The sequence below is a fragment of the Oncorhynchus mykiss genome, chromosome 22 (assembly GCF_013265735.2).
Source record: "Oncorhynchus mykiss isolate Arlee chromosome 22, USDA_OmykA_1.1, whole genome shotgun sequence".
Taxonomy (NCBI): Eukaryota; Metazoa; Chordata; class Actinopteri; order Salmoniformes; family Salmonidae; genus Oncorhynchus; species Oncorhynchus mykiss.
Genome location: NC_048586.1, coordinates 26,560,386 through 26,585,164, shown reverse-complemented (window position 1 = coordinate 26,585,164; position 24,779 = coordinate 26,560,386). Strand labels below are relative to the sequence as shown.

At 41.4% G+C, this 24,779-nt stretch overlaps 2 protein-coding genes across 3 annotated transcripts in view; one reads left to right on the top strand and one right to left on the bottom strand.

Annotated features, from left to right (window-relative positions):
- Nucleotides 1-8,129: 8,129 nt before the first annotated feature.
- On the bottom strand, nucleotides 8,130-17,410 carry fancb (FA complementation group B). Of its 2 annotated transcripts, XM_021579355.2 has the most exons (9): nucleotides 17,085-17,410; nucleotides 15,848-16,838; nucleotides 15,618-15,773; nucleotides 15,376-15,468; nucleotides 15,063-15,191; nucleotides 14,762-14,925; nucleotides 10,302-10,699; nucleotides 9,846-10,086; nucleotides 8,130-9,619 (listed from the first exon to the last, which is right to left on the bottom strand). In XM_021579355.2, the coding sequence occupies exons 2-9, from the start codon at nucleotides 16,772-16,774 to the stop codon at nucleotides 9,202-9,204; spliced, it is 2,526 nt and encodes an 841-aa protein (XP_021435030.2). In that variant the 5' UTR covers nucleotides 16,775-16,838; nucleotides 17,085-17,410; the 3' UTR covers nucleotides 8,130-9,201. The 2 variants fall into 2 exon arrangements, with proteins under 2 accessions (XP_021435030.2, XP_036814890.1); XM_036958995.1 differs by lacking the exon at nucleotides 15,848-16,838.
- A 259-nt stretch (nucleotides 17,411-17,669) lies between these two features.
- The window catches only part of LOC110501651 (motile sperm domain-containing protein 2), a 33,262-nt gene continuing 26,152 nt past the window's right edge, over nucleotides 17,670-24,779 (top strand). Inside the window, exons 1-9 of the mRNA XM_021579356.2 lie at nucleotides 17,670-17,933; nucleotides 18,044-18,104; nucleotides 18,841-18,993; nucleotides 20,005-20,091; nucleotides 20,275-20,429; nucleotides 21,871-21,931; nucleotides 22,148-22,186; nucleotides 22,303-22,427; nucleotides 22,684-22,854. Coding sequence (XP_021435031.2) covers nucleotides 17,901-17,933; nucleotides 18,044-18,104; nucleotides 18,841-18,993; nucleotides 20,005-20,091; nucleotides 20,275-20,429; nucleotides 21,871-21,931; nucleotides 22,148-22,186; nucleotides 22,303-22,427; nucleotides 22,684-22,854 — 885 coding nt within the window. The 5' untranslated portion in view covers nucleotides 17,670-17,900. The remainder of the gene's footprint in view (nucleotides 17,934-18,043; nucleotides 18,105-18,840; nucleotides 18,994-20,004; nucleotides 20,092-20,274; nucleotides 20,430-21,870; nucleotides 21,932-22,147; nucleotides 22,187-22,302; nucleotides 22,428-22,683; nucleotides 22,855-24,779) is intronic.

Genomic DNA, 24,779 nt, shown 5'->3' with positions numbered 1-24,779 from the left:
ACATCAACTCTATATTAAGTCATCATCATTACATACATGTTATCTAATCTATTTCATTATTCAACGTATCATCGCTATTTTCAAACTCCATCTTTTGCATTTCATTTTCTTCTTGTTCTATTCTTAAATATGCCACACGGGGTACATGACAAACTTCTGACCCACAGACAATATCCCACTACTCAATATTCCCTTTTTGCCAATTAATTTGTTTGTATCACAGATAAATATTTAGAGTTGGGGTGTACGTTTTGTAGATTTAATTGTAATGAAACGTTTATTGTAATGAAGGCAGATGATATGGTTTTTAAAAACTGAGATTTCTATTCTACTTCTTAAGATTCCTCTGAGGACTGCTGAATGCATTCCCTCTTTGGGCAGTACGTATTACAGTTAACATTGTATACTATACAGCATTGCCACTATGAAGGATATCCTCGTAACACAATGGTATAGAGCAGCTGTTGGTCCTTGCACTCCTGACATACTACAAGGAAAGTATTTTCTTGAATGCTCAGTGTTTCCCCTATTTGCATTTAGCAGCGGCGCAATGTAGATGTATAGATCTCATCCCCGCGCACCGCAGGAAGACCCCCCCCCCCCCCCTACTCTGCCAACGCTGCTGAAAGAAGTCCTAGGGGAAACTAATGCTGTTTCTGAAAAACGTTGTTTAAGAAACTGTACATCAATAAAGTTGAGTGTGCACCACATATGCCCTCTCCCTCACCATGGTAGTGTGTTGTCCCATCATCAAACAGACTGTCAGAACATCACATGATGTGTACCGTATGGAACTAGCTGATCACATTTTAGAAGAAGAAGTATGATGCAGACTACAGAGTTCAATATTTCTAGTGGGATGGCAACAGGGAATCATTACCCATAAATAATGATTAGAGACCCACCAAGAAAAATCTAGTAAAACAGACATCTCTATGGTGACTTGGGACAAAGTTAGAGGAGAAAAAACAACAACTGTCCTTTCTTCTTACCTGGCCAATGACTCAGGGTGACTGCTGAAGCCTGGCTGGGCTCTCTTTATGTCCAGGTCGCGCCGTGTGACACAGAACTGGGGCGACAGCGGGCTTCCGCTAATGTAGGATAATGGACCTCACGGTGTGTTGGCGAGACATCACAGCAGGTAGCGTTTACCTGTGTGGACACCACCTGAATAGAAAATGCCAGAGTGGCTTCACTGCCACGGCAAAAACATTCTATTAGACATACACCTGGGGCTAAGTGGTAGCACCTCCTAAACGGTCTTCACTCAGTGCAATTGTCTCTGAAGTTGTTTAATGTGAAAACCATGGAAATCACTGCTGCCCAGAGAGAATCATGTTATGCTCCCTGACACCAAATGACCATGTGAATCATCTTAATTAGACAGAAAAGATAACATTGCTCTAATGTATATTGGACTTACCTTTCCCACTAGTCAATTCACTGGACCTTATTACCATGCTGGAAATGAATGCGAGAGATCAACATTGAGCCACATCCAACACAAAGTGTGCTATTGGAGATGATAGAATCAATCAAAGCAAAATAATGCATACAACTGTGGTTGAGTGTTTCACATCAGGATTCTAAACTGATTCATAATGTTAATAGTCTACAAATAATACCTCCCATTTACTGTAGGTGACACTTTACGGCACTGTTCATTATTGGTCTAAAAGGCAAGGATGCAGTCTTATTGAAATAGCCAGTCAGTGACAGCTTAGAAAATAATACAATTATTTTCAGAATAAAGAGTAAAAATAGATAGCATCTTAATTGTCTCAGAGAGAAAATACGACTTCCAATCGTTCATTAGGCTTCTAGACGGTCTGGGAGGGAGAAAAAAAAGAAATTACAGGGTTTCCATAGCAACTGCACAGAAATGGAAAGGCCAGTGTGTGGGGAAAGTGTGGATTGATTGAGTTTGAAAACTGGTGGATCATTTTGTCACAGAATATATATTTAGTCTTTCTCCTCTTTAAAAGGCTGGGAGAAGAATATTTTGACAAATGAAAACTGTTTTATGTTATTCCAGTGATTAAACCAGCCTTATAGATGACCACAACAAAGCTATTATCATTGTCATCCAACTTAAACCAATGTTAACCCATTATCCTGTCTGGAACAGCAAAACAGCCCCCCCAAGTCTATACAAACTAATTAACAAAACCACTTAATGTCAATTCAATTCCCACCTTTAGAGGTTGGACACAGAGTTAAAACCCAGTGCAACTACTGTAGATGGGGACGCTGCTGATATTACAGAGTACTGATCTCAGTTCCTTTGTCATGGCTCAATATAGCTAGTCTATAATCAATGAGACTGAACTGTCTGTGCATGCTTCGATTCCCCTCCAGGCCTTCCAAGACTGGTTTCCCTGCTCTTAGGAATTTTTCAAAGCACAACGATTATATCATTCTAAATCCCTACTCCAAAGTGCATATATAAATATCCCTTTTTAATCACAGAGTTGTACTGCTCAGAGAAATGGTTTCTAACGAGAACTGATAAACACTGTTTATGCTCCTAATGGGACATGTACAATTAGAGGAATTAGACTGAGAAACCCTACACTTTGAGTCAGGCATGTCCCATCAGTCAGAAGAAGTAGTCAAATCAGAAAATAATATAAATGTGTTAGGATGTGATAAGGAAAGAACGCAGGGGAGTCGCTAAATTGAACAAATACCATAATACATGATTGATATTTGATAAAGTCACGCAATTGGGATTGTTTTACGTCTGAGGTCTACTTTAAAAGTGTATGTGATGGTTCCATTCAACACATTACTGGGAAGTGCTTTTAAGAGTAAGTATTTTTTTAGACCATCTGCATAAGAAATGTTGTATTTAGAAAACTGCAAGTGTGCCACTTGGAATTGTAGTCAATAAACACAGGGTGAGAGAGTACTTCTACAACTACTAGTCAAGGCGAAGTCGAAATACATCTTCAATGTAGAGACACTTGGTATAGTTGTGCCTACTTCTCTATTGTAATCAATAAGCCTATGTATTTCCACATAGATTTGACAGAGTCACGGGCATTTATTGGGATGACTCATGTACTGGAGGGTAGTCACTAGCTGGCACAAAAACAGTCATACAATCTGATTTGAAACCTAACCCTAACCACACTGCTGACCTTATGCTTAACCATAAATTAAAGGGATACTTTGTGATTTTGGCAATGAGGCTCTTAAACTTCCAGTCATTGTGCTAAAGCTAGTTAGCATTGGTTCGTGAAACTACTTCTAACTTCCTTCATACTGGACAAAGTCATAAAAATGGTATCCAGAAGTTCATCTAACTCTGGGGAATTAGATAAAGTGCCTATTTCCAAAATCCCGAAGTATCCTTTAAAGACCAAAAAGCTACTTTTTGTACTTATTTAGCCAATTTTGACTTTGCAACTGGCCCATCTAGTGTAAATCCCTCAGATCTGCCTCTAGGACAAGATTCATCCCAATAAACATCAACCTGCGACATAGTCCTGCAGTGAGAGGAACCTTAGTCAATAGCTATACTAACCAAGCCAGGAGCAGAGCGATCAAGGTTGACCTGTCACTCAGAATCAACATAACAATGACTTCTCTCCACCAACAACACTCATCATTGTTGGTGTTAACATTACCAGAACGATGCCTCTGGAAACAGTCAATCAAGTATCTGGGGCTTGTTTGTCCCTTAATAGATTATTCAATTGTGATTCATGTTCAGCAACATAAGAATTCCAAAAAACTGTACAAGATGGAAACTAGGCTACATGTTGTCTTGTCAACGGATTTAAATCTGTAATGACTGGCAAATTGCCTTCATGTCTTGAAGGCCAATTCCACCACTTTTCAAGGAAATTTTCATATCCAGAACAATACCAGTGTCTACATGTGAAAACAGCACATTTTGTAGAAAAAAAAGTGAAAAAGTTCTACCCGATGACATTTTAAAAACAGTGATTTTCAAACACTACGAGATTCGGAGTGACGTGTGGAAAAAGAAGATACCCTCCCTCTGGACTCATTGCAGATTTTGAAAAGCCGTTTTCCTACTTTCTTATCTTTTTAACCACAGATCATAGAAACGTGCCATTTTCACATATGTAGACTCTGGTATGGTGCTGGAGATGAGTTTGAAAAGTGGCAGAATTGCCCTATAATAACCTTCAAACTACACTGAACAAAAATATTAAAACGCAACATGTGTTAGTCCCATGTTTCATGAGCTGAAATAAAATATCCTAGAAACTTTCCATATGCACAAAAAGCTTCCTTTTCTCAAATTGTGTGCACAAATTTGTTTCCATCCCTCTTAATGAGCATTTAATTTTTGACAAGATAATCCAGATGTGGCATATCAAGAAGTCTTAAACAGCATGATCATTACAGTGCACCTTGTGCTGGGGACAATAAAAGGCCACTCTAAAATGTGCAGTTTTGTCACAACACAATGCCAGATCTCTCACGTTTTGAGGGAGCGTACAATTGGCATGCTGACTGCATGAACGTCCACCAGAGCTGTTACCAATGAATTTGGCAGTACGTCCAACCAGCCTCACAACCGCAGACGGTATGGCGTTGTATGGGCGAGCAGTTTGCTGATGTCAACGTTGTGAACAGTGCCCCACGGTGGCAGTGGGGTTATGGTATGGGCAGGCATAAGCTATAGACAAACACAATTACATTTTACAGATGGCAATTTGAATGCACAGAGACAGTGACGAGATCCTGAGGCCCATTGCTGTGCCATTCATCTGCGGCCATCACCTCATACCCAGCAATTGAAGAGGAGTGGGACAACATTCCAGAGGCCACAATCAATAGCCTGATCAACTCTATGCAAAGGAGATACTGACTGGTTCTGATCCACGCCCCTACCTTTTTTTTTAAAGGTATATGTGACCAACAGATGCATTTCTGTATTCCCAGTCATGTAAAATCCATAGACTAGGGCCTATTTAATTGATTTCAATTGACTGATTTCCTTCCGTGAACTAACTCAGTAAAATCTTTCAAATTGTTGCATGTTACATTTATATTTTTGTTCAGTATATTTTGGCTTCGGAGAAGAAGCATATGCAAGCTTCATGCCTGGTCCTCGTCTGCAATGACATTCCTCTATCAGGAACCGCATTCTTCATTCTGATGAAAACACTTGTGTGGATCGAGGGCAGATGCCCTGCAGTTATTCTTCTCAAACTTAAAAGTTAGCTTGCAATAATGGGATGACAAAACAAATCCCCATGCATTCTCCTCAGCCTGCCAGGCAGTGAGGTTTGAAGAGGCCTCCAGGCAGAAAACCATCCCCAGCTGATACCATAACAAATCGAGCAGGTGCCTCAGTGCAAGCGCTGTATACCTAACCCCAGAGGAAAACCTAAAAACCTGTGTGTGTTTGAAGGAGGCCGAAAGGTGTGAATTAGTGTGAGTATTGTGAAAAAGACAGACAGCAGAGCAAAACGCAAATGGCAGGTACCACCAGATGATACAGTTCTCACAAAACCGGTTCAAAGCAGAATCATTTCAATTGTATGGCTTTTTATTTGGATTATTTTGCAAAGAATCCCATGACAGTGAAAACAAAGAGTGCCTACAACAATGTTCTCAAATTATGTTTTCTAGACAAAAAGTATTGTGACAGTGAGTCCAAGAGCCCTGGATTCAATAACAGCCTTAGGTATTGGACCACAGATAGTATTGTGGTGAAAGAGAGAGAAAAGAGTAATTTCTCTGGTCAGACAGTGTGCCACAGACAGGAGCTGCTGTGTCGCGATCTGACTTTATGAGAACCAAAACTGCACATCCCCATCCCGGGGTCCTCCAGGGGCGAACTTCACAAAATAAGGGGCCAAAAACCTGGTAGAACTGCACCAATCCGTCTTACCAGACACCTTTAGTCAAACAGCCTGGACTGTTTGCTGTTTGAGCACACATAGTAACTGTACTACATTTGGTCAAGACAATATCCAAGATGGGTTTAAATTTGTAGCATCTTACAGAAAATATAACTGCGCCATAACGGGAAGAGACAAAGCTTCCTCAGCTTCTAACCAGGGAGGCAGGTGTAGACGTTTGCCATCCCGTTACCTCCTAAAGTTTCATTCTGAACACAGTGTTTCACACTTCAGATCACAGCAGCAGCAGCGTTTCACAGGCTGCCGGTCTGAGGGGAGAGAGGAGTAGCTATTACACACAGATTAGAGGCGTGAAGCACAGGAGGTGGTCCAAGGGAGACATGCATTCACACACGCACACATTCATACAGTGCCTTCAGAACATATTCACACAACTCAACTTTTTCCACATTTTGCTGTGCTACAGCCTGAATTTGAAAGGGACTAAACATATATTGGTCACTGGCCCACACATACAACCCCATAATGTAAAAGTGGAATATTGTTTAGATCTTTTTTATTATTATTATTATTTTGTATAAAAAAAAACAATAAGTATTCAACCTCTTATGGCAAACCTAAATAAGTTCAGGAATAAAAACTTAAGTCAGAAGTTGTTTGGACTCACTTTGTGTAACAATAGTGTTTAACGTGATTTTTGAATGACTACCTCATCTCTGTACCCCACACATACAGATAATTGTAATGTCCCTCAGTCGAGCAGTGAATTTCAAACTAAGACCACGGATGTTTTCCAATGCCTCAAAAACAAACAAAAAAAGCAGACATTGACAAGTTATTACACGTTAGATGGTGTATCAATACACCCAGTCACTAAAGATACTGGCATCCTTCCTAACTCAGTTGCTGGAGAGGAAGGAAACAGCTCAGGGATTTCACCATGAGGCCAATGGTAACTTTAAAACAGAGTTTAAATGGCTGAGGATGGATCAACAACATTGTTGTTACTCCACAATACTAACCCAATTGACAGCATGAAAAGGAAGATGGTACAGAATAATATTGCAATAAGGCACTAAAGTAATACTGGGGAAAGTGGCAAAACAAGTCACTTTTTGTCCTGAATACAGTGTTATGTTTGGGGAAAATCCAATACAACATTACTGAGTACCATTCTCCATATTTTCAAGCATAGTGGTGGCTGCATAATGTTATGGATATGCTTGTAATCATTAAGGACTAGGGAGTTTCAGGACAAAAAAGAAAACGGAGCTAAGCACAGTCAAAATTATACAGGAAAGCCTGGTTCAGTGTGCTGTACCACTGGGTGATGAATTCACTTTTCAGAAGGACAGTAACCTAAAACACAAGGGCAAATCTACACTGGAGTTGCATACCAAGAAGAGAGCAAATTATCCTGAGTGGGCGAGTTACAGTTTTGACATAAATCTGCTTGAAAGTCTGTCAAGACTTGAAAATTGTTATCTAGCAATGACCTACAACAAATTTGACAGAGCTTGAATAATTTTTTTAAAATAATGGGCAATGATTGTACAATCCAGATTTGCAAATCTCTTCGAGACCTAGCCAGAAAGACTCACAGCTGTAAGTACTGACAAAGGTTATTCTAACATGCATTGACTCTGGGGTGTGAATTCTTATGCAAATACATTTTTATTTTTTTTAACTGTCATTATGGGGTATTGTGTTTAGATGGATGAGATGTTTGTTATTTATTTTGTCCATTTTTAATTCAGGCTCTAACAAAACATTTTCACAAAGGGGTGTGAATATTTTCTGAAGGCACTGTATGCTGCTGTTCTGCTACTTCAGTAGAAATAAAGCACCATTGGTTTTGAGGTGCTAATAAAAGGAAGTGAAACTATTTACTTGTGAAGCGCCATAACCGATTAGGCTGAGCCCCTTCTCGAAACAGAAACTTCTGTAGAGGGAGCAATGCTCCACCCCATCAATGCTGACTTAAATGAAGAACAAGCTTGAAGAACTGAGAAAATAATAAAAAAATGGGCAGATATTGTACATACCAGGTGTGGAAAGCTCTTAGAGACTTACGCAGAGAGACTCACAGATGTAATCACAGAGATACTTAAGTAAATGAGATTTCAGTATTTAATTTAATACATTTTAAACAATTTCTCAGAACGTTTTCACTTTGTCATTATAGAGTGTAGATGGATGAAACAAATCATATTTAATCAATTTTGAATTGAGGCTGTAACAAAATGTGGAATAAGTCTAGGGGTATGAACACTTTTTTTAAAATGGACCGTACATCTGAGGAACTATAGGTACAGGCAGGTTTACAGTATGAGAGATTAACATAATAATTACAGTAACCTACAGGGTGAATTGCATCTCAGGTTTGTAACTTCTCATTACCAATGACAACGCATAAGGTAGCACTCAGTTCAACATGGCATAAGACAGTGATCATCTGGACTGAATCTCAACATTTCATTGATAACAGGAACATACAGAATATTAGAAACCAAAAGAAGGTAACAAGACAATCCTGTAGAAGGCATAGAAATAAAAAAGAACTACTGCACTACCGTGGCCAGTTTATTAGATACACCATTCACGAAAATGGTTCACTCCTACAGTGAGTCACGTGGCTGTGGCTTGCTATATAAAGCAGGCAGACAGGTATTGAGGCGTTCAGAAACTGTTCGATTGAACATTAGAATGGGCAAAACGAGTGATCTAAGAGACGTGGTATGATCATCAGTGCCAGGCGCATCGGTTCCAGTATCTCAGAAACAACAGTGTCTAGGGTTAACCGAGAATGGTGCGACAAACAAAAAAAACATCCAGTGAACGGCAGTCCTGTCAGCTTGTTGATGAGAGGTCGAATGAGAACGGCAAGAATCGTGCCAGCTAACAAGCGGGCCACAAACAGGCAAATAATGGTGCAGTACAACAACGGCATCTCGGAATTAACAACTTGTCGTTCCTCGTCACAGATGGGCCATTGCACCAGACGACCACACCGGGTTCCTCTCCGATCAGCTAAAAACAAGAAGAAGTGGCTCCAGTGGGCACTCGATCACCAACACTGGACAACTGAAGAGTGGAAGAACTTTGCCTGGTCCGACTAATCCCGGGTCCTGTTGCGTCATGCTGATGGCAGAGTCAGCATATGGCGTAAATAGCATGAGTCCATGGCCCCAACCTGCCTGGTGTCAATGGTATAGGTTGGTGGCAGTGGTATAATGGTGTGGGGAATGTTTTCCTGGCACCCGTTAGGTCCCTTGATACCAATTGAGCTACGTTCCCATGAACCGAAGAATTTGGGCTGGCCACTTAGTGTGCATGTCAATGCATTGCAAGCCTAAATTAGTGTCTGTGTCTCTAGGATGGCAGCTACATCTCCTTCCAGCTGTACCTGGGTTAGGCTCTGGGTCAACCTGCGATAGCGCTCCACGCCCACCAGGGGGCTCAACAGCCTCCTGCTCCTCTCCTTGTCCCGCTGCCACTCCTCCCTGCACCTCTGGAGTCCCTCAGCAGAGCCTGGATCAGGGGGCTCCATCTTCTTCACTCCACTGCTCTTCTTCACCTCCTCCATCTCCTCTTCCTCGCCATGGAGCAAAGACGACACGCCCTGTTTGAGTGACAGTACCTCTTTCTCCAGGGAATGGGCCAGTCGTGGTACCGTCCCGTCTCCTCCCCCCTGCCTGAGGCGCAGGATGGAGCAGGATGCTGGCAGGAAACCGAACAGGGAGTCGAGGAACTGCAGCACCTTGAACTGGCTACAGGTAAACAATTATGTAAATATCATGAGAGATGTATTATTTGTGTTTAATCTGTATCGAAACGCACTATACCATTGAAGTATTAGAGCGCCATTAAACGTTCCAGTATATTTGGATTAAGGAACATTCATGCATGGCCCACCACTAAGTAATTTAATCACTCGTGCATGATTTCCTAATTCGTTGAACATATCAAACTCCATTGTAAGCAAAGATTAGCTACCTGCAGTGGACGGATAATTCTCCCTGGAAAGGTGTTTTGTGCTGCCAGTGAAACAGCATGACAGCAGATGGCCCAGCAGGATTGGCCAGTAGGTAGTGTGGGCTGATCTCTAGCCTCTCACAGGGAATGCTTGTCTGGATCCAGCCAGCCACATCACACAGGGTGTGGTCAGGAGAGTGGATCAGGAAGGTCCAGGCATCCAGCACAGCCAATAGGCTAAGCAGGTCTTCTCTAGCCTCATCTAGAGAGACAGGAAAGAAAATAGAATGCAATAGAATAGTGAACACTACATGCATACTGTATTAACTGTTTATTCAATGAGTAAGCAACACTATTATACTGTTAAGAAAAGACGTGAAGATGTCCACACACAAACGACTATCAATTATCATAAAGGGAGTTACAGAGCTCTTACTTATTGACCATCCACTGATATAAAAAGTGTCACAGTTTTACCTGTTGTGAGTTGACTGTTGGTCATCAGCTGGCGGTGGTGTTTGACCTGAATATCAATTTGGATTTGACCGCACTGGACCACTGTTGGTCCTGGAGCGGTTACAGAGGCCGAAGATCCCTGTCTGTGGACGTAATGGAGCATAATGGGGCATTTGACACTGCCAGAGGTCAGCAGAGGGGTCAGGTCAGTCATAGCGGTCACTGCCAGTCGGTGTGTGGCACGGGCTCCGCTGGCAATGGCCCGCCTGCTCCTCTTAGCCGCTGGCTCTGGGTGAGAGTAGGGAGACGGGGGGCTGGGTGTGGGGAACCAGGACGCTTGGCTGTGGGTCTGGATGACCGCAGGCGTCTGGCTCTGGCCTCTCTCTCTCAGGATGGATAAAGTAACACTCTCCGCTGAGCTGGAACAAAAATATATACACTGAACAAAAATATAAAACGCAACAATAAACATTTTATGAAGTTACAGTTCATATGAGGAAATCAGTAAATTGAAATAAATTAATTAGATCCCTAATCTATGGATTTCAAATAACTGGGAATACAGCTGTTGGTCACAGATACCTTAAAATAAACAGGCCTCACAATGAGCCTCAGGAGCACGTCATTGGTATTTCTGTGCATTAAAAATGCCATTGACAAAATGCAATTGTGTTCGTAGCTTATGCCTGCCCATACCATGACCCCACCATGGGGCACTCTTCACAACATTGACATCAGCAAACCGCTCGCCCACATGACACCATACGTCTTTATGAGGCTGGTTGGAAGTGGTAGAGAAGGTAGAGAAGTGAACATTAAATTCTCTGGCAACAGTTCTGATGGACATTTCTGCAATCAGCATGCAAATTGCACGCTCCCTCAAAACTTGAAACATCTGTAGCATTGTGTTGTGTGACAAAACTGCACATCAGTGTCCTTTTACTGTCCCCAGCACAAGGTGCACCTGTGTAATGAAAATTCTGTTTAATCAGCTTCTTCATATGCCACGCCTGTCAGGTGGATGGATTATCTCGGCAAAGGAGAAACACTAACAGGGATGTAAACAAAATTGTGCACAATATTTTTGAGAAATAAGCTTCTTGTGTGTATGGAACATTTCTGGAATCTTTAATTTCAGCTCATGAAACAAGGGACCAACACTTTACATGTTGTGTTTATAAATTTGTTCAGTGTATAACACGTCAGTAACAATCCCTTGGACACAGTAGGCTGCTGAACAGGGAATCAAATACATTTAGTATTAATGAAGTGAGTGAGCGAATAAATGAAAGACCAAAAGAACGCATGAAAGAACAAACAGATGAGTGATCTCAAACTGTCTGGAGAGCCTATGTACTACTTGAGCTGTACCAGTGCCATGTTAACCCACAGCAGCAGCACTGAGGGCCCCCAAGCAATTCCACCATAAGGATGATATTCTCCATCCTCAAGACATGCGCCCAAGTTAAAACAGAACAGGTGGCGCAACTTGGACTCTTGATTGCTCTGCGCTCCCACAGAAACCGCTCTGAGGGCTGTTGGAGAGTATGTTGCCATGGTGACCAGATAGGCATGTGGCTGCTGTAGAGTAATATCTCAAAGTCTGGAGAGTTATCGCCCGAGAGAGTAAGACTGGCTCCTAAAAGTAGCTCTTCTACAGGAGGCTGAGGCAAAGCAACTGGGTGGAAGGGAAGACATTATTGATATCCCTTCAGTCTTGCTTTGAGTGCACTTCACAGGCATAAACAGCATTTGATGTTACGTTTGTTTGCTAAATGTCCTCATAAATGCAATCATGATCTAAGTTGTATAAGTTCTGTGATATTAACTAGGTTTCCATCTCACTTTTTATGCGAGTGTCGACAAACCAAAATACGCTAGACAAGATGGAATCTTTTTGTGTCGGTACAATTAATTTTGCGAGAAATGGTGGTGGAAACGCCTTTATGCACACATATTGATACAATAACCATCATATCGAAGTAAAATTGGAGTCACACGATATTGTGTGTGATCCTCTCACTACAACTCGGAAAAGCATGCAGTTTATTAAGCTACAGATTAAATAAATTATGAAGTTCACAGGGTGGTGAAAGTACACAGCGATGAGCTTGATGCTCTTTTCCAATATTCTGGTGACATTATGATCTACGCTTGGCTGTCGTTTGACATAATAATAATCTTATCATGTAGGCCAGAGATTCCCAACCAAGGGGTACTTTAGAAGATTTGAGGTCATAGGACTACTGGTAAAATGCACGAGGGGGTAACCCCTAGCAGAGCAAAATTCAGTTGGTGGTACAGTAACGGACAAAGGTTTGGAACCACTGATGTAGGCTATACAGTGCCTTGCGAAAGTATTCGGCCCCCTTGAACTTTGCGACCTTTTGCCACATTTCAGGCTTCAAACATAAAGATATAAAACTCTATTTTCTTGTGAAGAATCAACAACAAGTGGGACACAATCATGAAGTGGAACGACATTTATTGGATATTTCAAACTTTAACAAATCAAAAACTGAAAAATTGGGCGTGCAAAATTATTCAGCCCCTTTACTTTCAGTGCAGCAAACTCTCTCCAGAAGTTCAGTGAGGATCTCTGAATGATCCAATGTTGACCTAAATGACTAATGATGATAAATACAATCCACCTCTGTGTAATCAAGTCTCCGTATAAATGCACCTGCACTGTGATAGTCTCAGAGGTCCGTTAAAAGCGCAGAGAGCATCATGAAGAACAAGAAACACACCAGGCAGGTCCGAGATACTGTTGTGATGAAGTTTAAAGCCGGATTTGGATACAAAAAGATTTCCCAAGCTTTAAACATCCCAAGGAGCACTGTGCAAGCGATAATATTGAAATGGAAGGAGTATCAGACCACTGCAAATCTACCAAGACCTGGCCGTCCCTCTAAACTTTCAGCTCATACAAGGAGAAGACTGATCAGAGATGCAGCCAAGAGGCCCATGATCACTCTGGATGAACTGCAGAGATCTACAGCTGAGGTGGGAGACTCTGTCCATAGGACAACAATCAGTCGTATATTGCACAAATCTGGTCTTTATGGAAGAGTGGCAAGAAGAAAGCCATTTCTTAAAGATATCCATAAAAAGTGTCGTTTAAAGTTTGCCACAAGCCACCTGGGAGACACACCAAACATGTGGAAGAAGGTGCTCTGGTCAGATGAAACCAAAATTGAACTTTTTGGCAACAATGCAAAACGTTATGTTTGGCGTAAAAGCAACACAGCTGAACACACCATCCCCACTGTCAAACATGGTGGTGGCAGCATCATGGTTTGGGCCTGCTTTTCTTCAGCAGGGACAGGGAAGATGGTTAAAATTGATGGGAAGATGGATGGAGCCAAATACAGGACCATTCTGGAAGAAAACCTGATGGAGTCTGCAAAAGACCTGAGACTGGGACGGAGATTTGTCTTCCAACAAGACAATGATCCAAAACATAAAGCAAAATCTACAATGGAATGGTTCAAAAATAAACATATCCAGGTGTTAGAATGGCCAAGTCAAAGTCCAGACCTGAATCCAATCGAGAATCTGTGGAAAGAACTGAAAACTGCTGTTCAAATGCTCTCCATCCATCCTCACTGAGCTCGAGCTGTTTTGCAAGGAGGAATGGGAAAAAATTTCAGTCTCTCGATGTGCAAAACTGATAGAGACATACCCCAAGCGACTTACAGCTGTAATCGCAGCAAAAGGTGGCGCTACAAAGTATTAACTTAAGGGGGCTGAATAATTTTGCACGCCCAATTTTTCAGTTTTTGATTTGTTAACAAAGTTTGAAATATCCAATAAACGTCATCCCACTTCATGATTGTGTCCCACTTGTTGTTGATTCTTCACAAAAAAATACAGTTTTATATCTTTATGTTTGAAGCCTGAAATGTGGCAAAAGGTCGCAAAGTTCAAGGGGGCCGAATACTTTCGCAAGGCACTGTACCTGCACTACATGTGCAAGCTGTTGCTAGAGCACGCATGCCAAGGCCAGAGTGTGAACATTCGCTATTTAAAAAGGCAACATTTTTAGGCAACAAGTAAACAAGTAAAAAGGCAACAAGTAATTTATGTGCATTAAGTCATTGCCTTTTGTCCGCAATAGTCAATTGGATTACACCACATCTTAAATGGTTGGGGGAATTGCTCGTTGGTAGGTAAAGAAATCTGGTCAGCCACTGTGGGATCTAACATCTGGTCAGTGGTTTTCACCAGGCAGGAACCATGCTTGACTGAGCCCATTAACACATACTACCATTACTTTAACACTGCCGCTATCATTACCATGCCCTCAGCTCCATAAAATGAAGATATCAATAAAATTAGAAGCTGCAAAATTCACTACTAACAATTGATGTTCAATGATACGTAGCTGAGGAAAATAAGATGCAATGTTCATAGGGCTCTCAAACGAGCTCACGTGACAGTGAAAATATCAACTGATATAGAGAAAGAAGTATATTTACATGGCACTCTCTGTGGATAGTATCACGCCCACAATCAAGCGGTCTTCAATGACACGGTGCCAAAGATTGTCCACTAGAGGTGGTGGCATCACCGGCATAACCTGCCTCTTCTCATGAATGGCCTCGTCCTCTGGCTCATCTTCCCATAGAGAAACAAGGCCTTCCTGTTAGAGAGGATCAAAGACTACAATCAACACCAATATGATAACAGTTACATACATCTGGCATATATTGAATTGTCATGTAAGAAAGATCATGACAATGTAAGAAAAATAAGCGTGACTAGGCTAATGACAATCACCTGCTCTGTCTGGGTGAGAATGTGTTCTCTTCCTGAGACCAGGTCTGTGAGGGCTTGGACTGACTGGCGTAGAACCCTCTCCTTCACCCTCACATCGCTCTGAAGATCCTGGAGCAAAGTCAGGCCACTCTAAAGAAACACAACATAGTGGAAAATAGCAACATGTTGGATAAACTAGAATATTGTTGCATCTGGACAATACACTCCAAACATGACAACTGTTAAATAATTTACGCATTGTTCTCATTAGCACCCAAATACACAACTACAGAATAACAGCTGTGATGTTGTTCTCCTGACTGTAATAATATACCTGTAGTCTGGACTGTAGAGCTTGGACAGTTAGGAGGTAGTTCTCCTGAGCTGTGTCAGATGCCTGCTGTCCTTCACTGCTCTCCTGTCCATGCTGAAACATACAATCTTTAAAGATCAGAATGGTACCTTTAGGCATTTGGTTTACAAAACACCGGATATGAACCTTGTTACATACACCATTTAGGGGTATAAGTTGGGTGTTATAAAACTGGTAAAGAAGAACAAATAGTAGTGTCTCACAGAATAGGTTGTCCCGCAGAGATCTGTGATGAGGAAAAGATCCACTGGATCCACAGGAGGGCTCTGGCTTCCAAAGACCAGCAGCATCTGATCTGTTCCACAGCTCAAAAAGTCATCCACATGTAGGGAGGTCACACCTGACCAGCATGATGCTACCTGAGGGAGACAGAACAGGGCCATGAGAATTATACAATAAGCATGATAGCTCACCCAAAATAGCAGAACAATACCTGAAAAGTATCTTTCCACACTGCACAGACATGTCCATCGTTGAAATAGATGGCAAACAGACATCCATTGCGTCCAGTGTTGACCATCTGAATGTGTTGAGGTTCTTCAAAGGGAAGCAGACATACCTCAATGGGAATGCCATTCTCAAAATACACCAATTGCTTTTTACTGGTCGCTGCCACCACAGTTGATTTCAACACACTGTTCACCTCTTCAGCGGAGATCACAAATACACACTGTGTGATGGAACTATAGGCATGAGGTAAGATCAGATCTGCATTAAATACTTGTCCGTCCTCTACAAAATAACCCATGGTTTTGCTTCCGCCTGGAGCGTCCAAATGATCTTTCAGGCATTCTTTTGATTGTGTTTGGTAACCTAGTATGAATATTTTTCTTTTGTTGAGAGGAAACTCAACAATACAATTCAGAGAGAGCTTGATAGGTATTTGTCTAACTTCACCTGCCTGCAGTGACGTGTAGAAGACAATGCCAGCATGGCTCCATAATACGGTAGGGCCTTGCAAGATAGTAACGTTGTCTTTCATTCGGTATGGCAGTTTAAACTCCATATGTGGCTCTAATCTATTTGAGATGCTCAGAGTGAGAAGGCTGTACTTGAAGACATTTCCCTTCTTGCTCTGTATCAGTAAAATGCATGGCGAAGTGACTCTGTTTTTCACATGTAGGGCAAAGGTGCATGCCACTATATCAACATTAGATGAACTCTTTCTGTTGATGACAGCCATACCACCATTCCCCTTTAAGAAAGTGCAGCCATCCCGTTGAAATGTCAGTCTGCTAAAAGCCAATTCTGATCCTCTTCGACTTTCGCCATCTCTGGGATTGGGGAGTTTGCACTGAAATGTGAGAATATCACCATGGAAGGAGAGCAGCTTCGTGTGTTTGGGACTGTCATGTGTCATTGTGGTACTTTTATCCACAGTAGGATGAGTTCAGCAGGTGTCCTCTGTGTCCCCTCTTCGTCACCTGAAAAGTATATGCACATGATTCTAGTTGAGTTTAACTTGTCTAGCTAACGTTAGCTAAGTTAGCTTAATCAGCTGACTGAAATACTCAGCTGGTGTACTGTAGTTATAGTAGCCAGTTACTGTAACGTTAGCTAGTTAACTTACTTGCACTAAACCCCAAAATTGCACCGAACAAACATGTAGTTAACTAGCTAGCTACGTGATTTCGAGATACAATTATGAAAGATGAACCGGTGATGCTTACCTGCAGTTATGGGGCAAAAGTTTGTCAAATAGTTAGCTATCAAATATTCACTGTCAAAACATCGCGCCAGCACTCAGTCAAGGTGCCCTTGATTCATGTCGCCTGCGTAGAAGATGGGTGGAGTGTTTCATGGCCAATTACCAAAATGGTTGATGTGGTTATATATATATATATATATATATATATATATATACAAGTCTCATATAAAGTTCTCAACCCTACAAGCTCATCCGGCGAAGCACGTGACCCAAATCTAACGCTTTCAATTACGTAACAAACTTTGCATTGTGGGATAGCCAGTCTTGTTTCCAACAACATACTCGTGAACAGTTGTCGCATTCAAAACAACTGGTAACTCGGAAAACTCCGACTCCCGACTTCAGTGCGCTCATAACCACTGGGAACCCTGGAGAAAAAAACGAGCTCCAACTGGGAAATATCGTATTGGACTGCTCATCCAACATGGAATCTCTGGAACTCCGAATTTCCGAACTGAAGTTCACTGACGTCATGATTTGACCTTTTTTTCCCCCGAATTCCCTGTTGTCTTGAAAGCACCAAGGATAAACTATTGTTTACGTGCTTTGTCATCAATGCTTACGTTGAAGACGCTTGAATTAATCCATGCAATGTTCTATACATTTGCATAAATGGACCTGAGATATCATATACCTATGTATATATTTGACGAGCTTGCCAAGAGTAAAAATGGCAACATATATTGTATATCAGTGGGTAGTACTGATTCATCTATCAACTTCCATGTAGCCACACTAGCCACCACAGAAGCAGTCACTTGAACAGAGTCACTTGAACATGGCGGAAGTTGGGCAGCTCGAATCAGAGCAGGTAGCACACCAGCTCATTTTAGCAACAAGATTACATATATTTTGCTTGGCTATTTGTTATGATAATATTCATTAACATTAAACATGGCAAACGTATCTCTCTTACAACAGGACATTATTGAGAAGAAAATTGAGGAGACAAAACAGAAGTTCAAGAATGATTACGTCCAAGGTAAGTAAGTGCCTGTTAACAGTCCAGTTAGCTAGCTAGCAAAATAACATTTGACACAACACCCCATAATCTAGCTACTGTAACGGATAACATCATTCGCTAACTAGTTAGCTAAAAGCCAAAAAGCTCTGCGCTGTTCGATTTCAGTTCATCAATCTAGTTTACTTAGCTAGTTAACGTTACCTATTTGACTGAGAAAAGATCATACTTTTGAAATAGTAGCCTGATGCCATATGTTCAGATGTGCCACTTGTAAACAATAATTATCATAGTAATCATCATCATACCTATTCAGTTTCTGACAGATTGTTCTGATACATTAATTCATTGATGAATGAATATTGATTTGCCTACTGGCAGTGACATGTCTGTGGTCACACCATTATAATGTAAACTTGTTTTTTTTTTGTAATAGAAAAACCTGTTATTTTCAGTAGCCTACTTGAGGTGAAAACTATACTATACCTTTCAGTCCCCTGATAAGCGTTCTTGAAAGACCAATCCCTCTTTGAAAGAACACTTGTTTCCTAAACAGCTACATTTAGTAAATGAGGTAGCTGAAGTAGCAAGGCACCCCTGTTTTGTTTTACATACAGTAGGCTAATTGCTGTCTGCACTCTATGGTAGGGTCTTGTCGCAAAAGGTTAGAAGCAACAAACTCATAGGTGTGTTTTTGGAGTAGGTATTCAGTTTATATATGAGTAATATAAATTGTTAATTTCTCTATCCCTCACAGAATCGGACAAATATGACTCCAGAGATGTGGACAGGCTACAGAAGGATGACGCTCTGGTGGAGGCATACCTGACATGGCGACAATACTCTGTGGACGATGCCTTGAAAATGATTGACGATAGTTTCCTGTGGAGGAAAGAATTTGGTTTAAATGGTGAGGAGACCATTGCAGGTGTCCTTTTTTTCTGGGATTAAAGAAGGGAAAGGAAGTGACACTGTCAATAACCACATTTCCATCCACAGTTTTTATGCGAGTACCATACCAAGTCATACCATTATAAGAAGTTTCGGTACAATTTCGGTACAATTTCATAAATGCCGACCGATAATCTGTTTGTTAGACATGGTGGGATTGAGTCGCAACAAAATGGAATTTAGCATTGCATATAAATGTTCGGAATGACACTTTCATGTGTACAACATCTAAAGACCTACATCACTATACTGAGAGCTTTGCTGTTTCTAAAAGGACATATTTGGGTGTTTTTGGAGCCTTTGTTCATGTTAATCTGTGGCCCCCATACTGCAAGTGTGGTAGGTTTCTCAAAACCAAGTTAAATTACGAAAAAAGTGTCTGGACCCTTCTATAACATGCCATTTGCATCAAATAGAGATTTGGTTGTAAAAAGTAAACTTCTCCTTTTAAGGTTGTGTAGAAAACAGGAACAACACACATTCTACACTCTGCTAAAGTAGTGTCCTAACTATATTCAAATACAGGCAAGTTATAAAGAGCATTTTTATGTAGGCCTATCAGTATTACCACACTGTGACGATTCATCAGTAGCTGTTTTGTGTGCCATTGTGGGATAGATTCTTGGCCTTCTCTCAGAGAAAGGCTTCATAGTCCATCCGTACAAGCCGGAGACAATCTTCTATAAGCCTCACTGGTAAATTGCTGCATTTTAGTCATTCAATTACAGGGTTTTAATCCAGCCAACAGTCAGTTTGTTAAATCGGCGTCATGCAGAAATTGGATTTACAACTTCTGATATGAGTTATTGTCACTTGTTGACATGTTTTGTCAGTCTTGAATAGAAGAGAGGAGTTAGGAATACTTTGGTTTTTAAGATGATTATTTTGGCCAGTAATTGTTCCTATTATGAAACATTCTTATTGAATGGCCAAGAAAGTTTTTGGCCATGAAAGTTTTGTCTTATTTCAGACCTCACTGAGAGCAGCATTCCAAAGTGGATGTTTGAGACGGGGGCTGTCTTCCTCCACGGCTACGACAAGGAAGGCAACAAGCTCTGTATGTTGATTCAATATGCTCATACGGTACCATATGTATAATATATTTCTCTAATAATTGCTCACTGACACAATATTTATACCCCTTACAAAAGGATACAAAATATGTTCAGTCATTGTTCTTTAATACGTTTGCCACATATGTTGAGATTATTGAAGGCAATACCTTTGTCTGTGTTTTCAGTCTGGTTCAAAGTCAAGCTACATACCAAGGATGCAAAGACCATCATGGACAAGAAGAAGTATGTTGCCTTCTGGCTGGAGCGCTATGCTAAGAGAGAGCCAGGGATGCCACTGACTGTTGTGTTCGACATGGCTGATTCAGGGATCAGCAATATCGTGAGTGGACACTTATCTGTATGATTAACATTGTAGTCATTTCATGTATTTGTCACCTGCCCTTATTATTTGATAGTGTTTGAAGAATCACTGTAATTTCATCCATTGCTACAGTACATCAATAGCTCTGGTTTCAACCAATATCACTGTTGATCCACTCTACATAGGTTAAAGGCGGGCTTTATTTTTGTTAATTTTTGTCCTCATAATTAAACATGTTTGCCCCCTTTTCAAAAAGATGTGGCCTAACTCTGTGGGTGGTTATGAGTGTCATTGAAGACCCGGTGTGCATCCTAATTTTGCTTGCTGTTTGAGCCAGGGACTTGGAGGGATTGATGCTCTTCAATGCTTAGCACGTTGGAGATTAAAGTGACCTTTAAATCCGTTTGGTCAATCCAAATCGACTGACTACCTAATCCATAGACTGACTGTCTGTCAGAGCCTCCAGGCAGGCACTCACCTCTCAGTCAGTCAGCTTGCTTCACAGGCCAAACTCACTCCTGGAGAAATGCACCAATTAAACACACACGAGCCAGAGAGAGAATAAATAACTTCACAAAACCCAAATATGAAATGTGTGGATTAGTAGATCATTTTGGGAAGCAGTCTTAATGAAGTTTTCGGAAATAGCCCACTGTGTGGGGTGGAACAGGCCTAGCCAGTGTTATCTCATTAACTTTAAAAAATGTGTCTGTAGGGGGTGGGATCTAGACAGGCTCCTCCTAAGGGTATGACTAGATTGATAGTGTTGTCTGACAATAATAGGCCAATATGGTAATGGAAACATGACTGAGTGAATTGTCATGAAGGAGGCTTTTAAGGTAGCTGTAATCCATTCAACTGACTGGAGAGTTTTAGATACCGGTAGTCTCGTGTGTTTGTATGAATTCAACCTTTGTCCTTGTTTCAGGAGACTCAGGACAGATGGCATTGGTTTGTTTGGAGGACACGTGCACACACGAAAAGGAAACCTCTGAGTTTCCAAGCTGTCCGTAGTTATCGCAGCCAAGGCTTGATATGGAGAGCGACTTTATACAACCTTTTAATCAAGGTTCCTCAATCATACAGTAAACAACCAAACTGCAATGTGTCAGCAAATACTGTGATTAATACAATCAGCGCAATGCAAGTAGACTAGCCTTTGCCTTAGTTATGGTGGTTCATGGGGTGCCTGAATTATATTTCATATGATTGAGTTGAGGGAAGGTGTTTGAAAGTATGAAATGGATTGGCTACAGCTCTGTTCAGTAGAACTTGTGACAAAGTTTCAATGGTGGTGATTTGGGTCAATGCACAGCTTGCGGCAGTAAATATCTTAGGCTGAGCAAACAATTTCCCTATTGAAAACCCATAAAACGTCTTTGCTAGTCAAAGCCTGCTTTGAGGCTGTATAGCACTGTACTTTCTGAGTTGTGTTCATTTACTTTTTTTTCTTTTTCAGGACATGGATTTTGTGAAGTATATCATTAATTGCTTCAAAGTGTATTATCCAAAGTTTCTATGTAAGTATATAAAAAGTGTAACAATATGGGTTTCATTCACGAGTTGATCGATCAGCTTTGTATGACACAGATGGCCTACATAATTAGTATTATCATTGACACGCATTGTGTGAAATTAGTTTTAATAAATGGATTTAAAACAACGCACATGGCATCATATGATTCTGTGTTGTGGCCTTGTTACCTCTCAGATATGGTTTTATCTTGTCATTTCAGCCAAAATGATCATTGTTGACATGCCATGGATCATGAATGGTGAGTCATGTAGTTATTCAAAATATTTGCTAGTACCCATAAGGAACCAGTCTTTATGATTGAATCGTAGTTTGGACTTCGTAGTTGGGACACCGTTGTTTTTTTGTTTTTTTCAGCTGCATGGAAGATTGTGAAGACATGGTTGGGTCCAGAAGCCATCAGCAAGCTCAAGTTTGCATCCAAAAACGAGATCCAGACGTTTATTGACCCTGAGTACCTCCCTCTTCACATGGGTGGAATGGTATATACCTGCAGTAATTAACTCACTGAAGATGGCAGTGACGCTGTCCATTGATTTACCTGGCTGCATACATTTTCATCTTACTATCTCATCTGATGAATTCCCTTTTTCAAATGTCAACATTTTACAGGTTTTGCATCTATTCCTCCGCTCACTTTTCATGAGAAAATGTGCCTAGCCTGTGACTAATCAATATTTGGCCATTATCACATTACTTCGGATGGTTGACCTAATACTATCTCTGAATTCATTTCAGGACCCCTTCAAATACAGCTATCCTCCCCTTCCTGACGATGACTTCCAAACACCCACCTGTGAGAACGGACCAATCGTCAGCGAGGATGACAATGAGAGCAAGGAGGGCGAATCAGAGGGCAAGGAGTTGGAGTCAAGCTTCAGCTCTGAAGTCGCTGTCAAACCCAAAAAGGTACAAAGGCTCCCCTTTTATTTATCAACTCTGGTATTTTCTGTCCTCCTCTCTAAATGTAGGTACAGCAAGGAAGACAACATGCTCAGATACATTGTATATTCATGCTGTGGCTGCATCTAAACTCCTAATCTGGCTTAAATAGTTTTACTTATCCATTAGATTTTTAGAATTAGTACAAGATGTTGTCATGTTTCTAAGGTAGCCTGCCATTACATCTGATAATGGCTGCTGCTATTACTCATTAACAGTAGAGTGAATTTAGTTAGTATTTGCAGTGAGCTAAAATTGATTACTGACGGTTTAACCCTGCATGGGGTTCTCTTAGAAACAGCAGACAGATTTTATCTTTGTCATTAGCTCGAATTACCATTAAAGCACACCCTGTCCACACTCCGCAGTCAAATAAGACGTTAGAAGAAGTCCAGTCGAGTTACTCCTCACTTTGATGTGCCGTTTTACTCCCAGACCCTTTCATTTCTCAACGTTTAGTGTGAGATAACAGTATGTAATCGGGGTCCTCTGTGGAGAGAGCTGTGAATGGTTGAGGCGCTAATGCCCTGATTTGGCAGCTGTTAAGCTCCTCCTCATTGTCTCGGTCAAGGTGACTTCCCATGTCTCCAGCTGCAGCTTAATCCTTCCTGTCGACTGACTGACTGTACCCGCACATCGCAGTCCCACTCTCTGGATCTACCTCAGTCTCCCTCACTCAACCCATGGCTCCTCTCATCAGGCTATTGAGAATGTGTCAAGTCTGACTGGCGTCAAAGAAGCTCTTCCTAGCTGCGGTGGAGACCGCTTTTTCCCCGCATGCGTCGTTCAGCTAACCTGACTTCACAGCAGTGTTTAAAGCAGTTCCCAGAATACACCCGCGGGGCCTACTTTCTTTCTTTTGTGTTACCACTAATGGTTTTGTTGCCGGCCGGCCCTCGTGCAGCCAGGGCCCATCACAGAGACAACCTGCAGCTCTAGGCTTTAACACACCTCCACCATCTAGTTCTCTCTGCTGTCGTTAGGCTGCCGTACCCTAGCAACAGTCAGCACATCATTACTGGCATATGCTGCACACATTCCCCTCTTTCTCTTCCCTTGGGGTCTTCACTGTTCATCCACAGCACAATCTATTTAGCCTCTACTTTGTGTGACAAGCAAAACAAACACACATTGTAGCCTATGATATAGGCTACTGTCATTTCTGTCATATGAAGACTAGCCTGTATGAGTAGATCTACCTGTTTCATATTCTTTAGTGTAATGTCAACTGGATGGTAGTGCTGTGAAGTGTTGGGTGTTTATTGATGTAGCTCTCTGGGTGTAGCTGCGCTAGCTATGTGTCCTGTATTCCTGGCAGAGGGCTGTGTTGTCTCTACATTGTCAGACAATGGGGCGCTATGGCTATGCTGTGACTGTGCTGTGTCAAAGCAGACTTCTGTTGAGCCTTTAATTAGGCTTGGGTGATGTACTGTGGGAATTTAGAAATACCGATGGTATGATTTAAAAACAATATATATATCGGTATTTCTAAATTCCCACAGTATACGGTACATCGCCCAAGCCTAATTAAAGGCTCAACAGAAGTCTGCTTTGACACAGCACAGTCACAGCATAGCCATAGCGCCCCATTATCTGACAATATAGAGACAACACAGCCCTCTGCCAGGAATACAGGACACATAGCTAGCACAGCTACACCCAGAGAGCTACATCAATAAACACCCAACACTTCACAGCACTACCATCCAGTTGACATTACACTAAAGAATATACAGTGGGGCAAAAAAGTATTTAGTCAGCCACAAATTGTGCAAGTTCTCCCACTTAAAAATATGAGAGAGGCCTGTAATTTTCATCATAGGTACACTTCAACTATGACAGACAAAATGAGAGAAAAAAAATCCAGAAAATCACATTGTAGAATCTTTAAT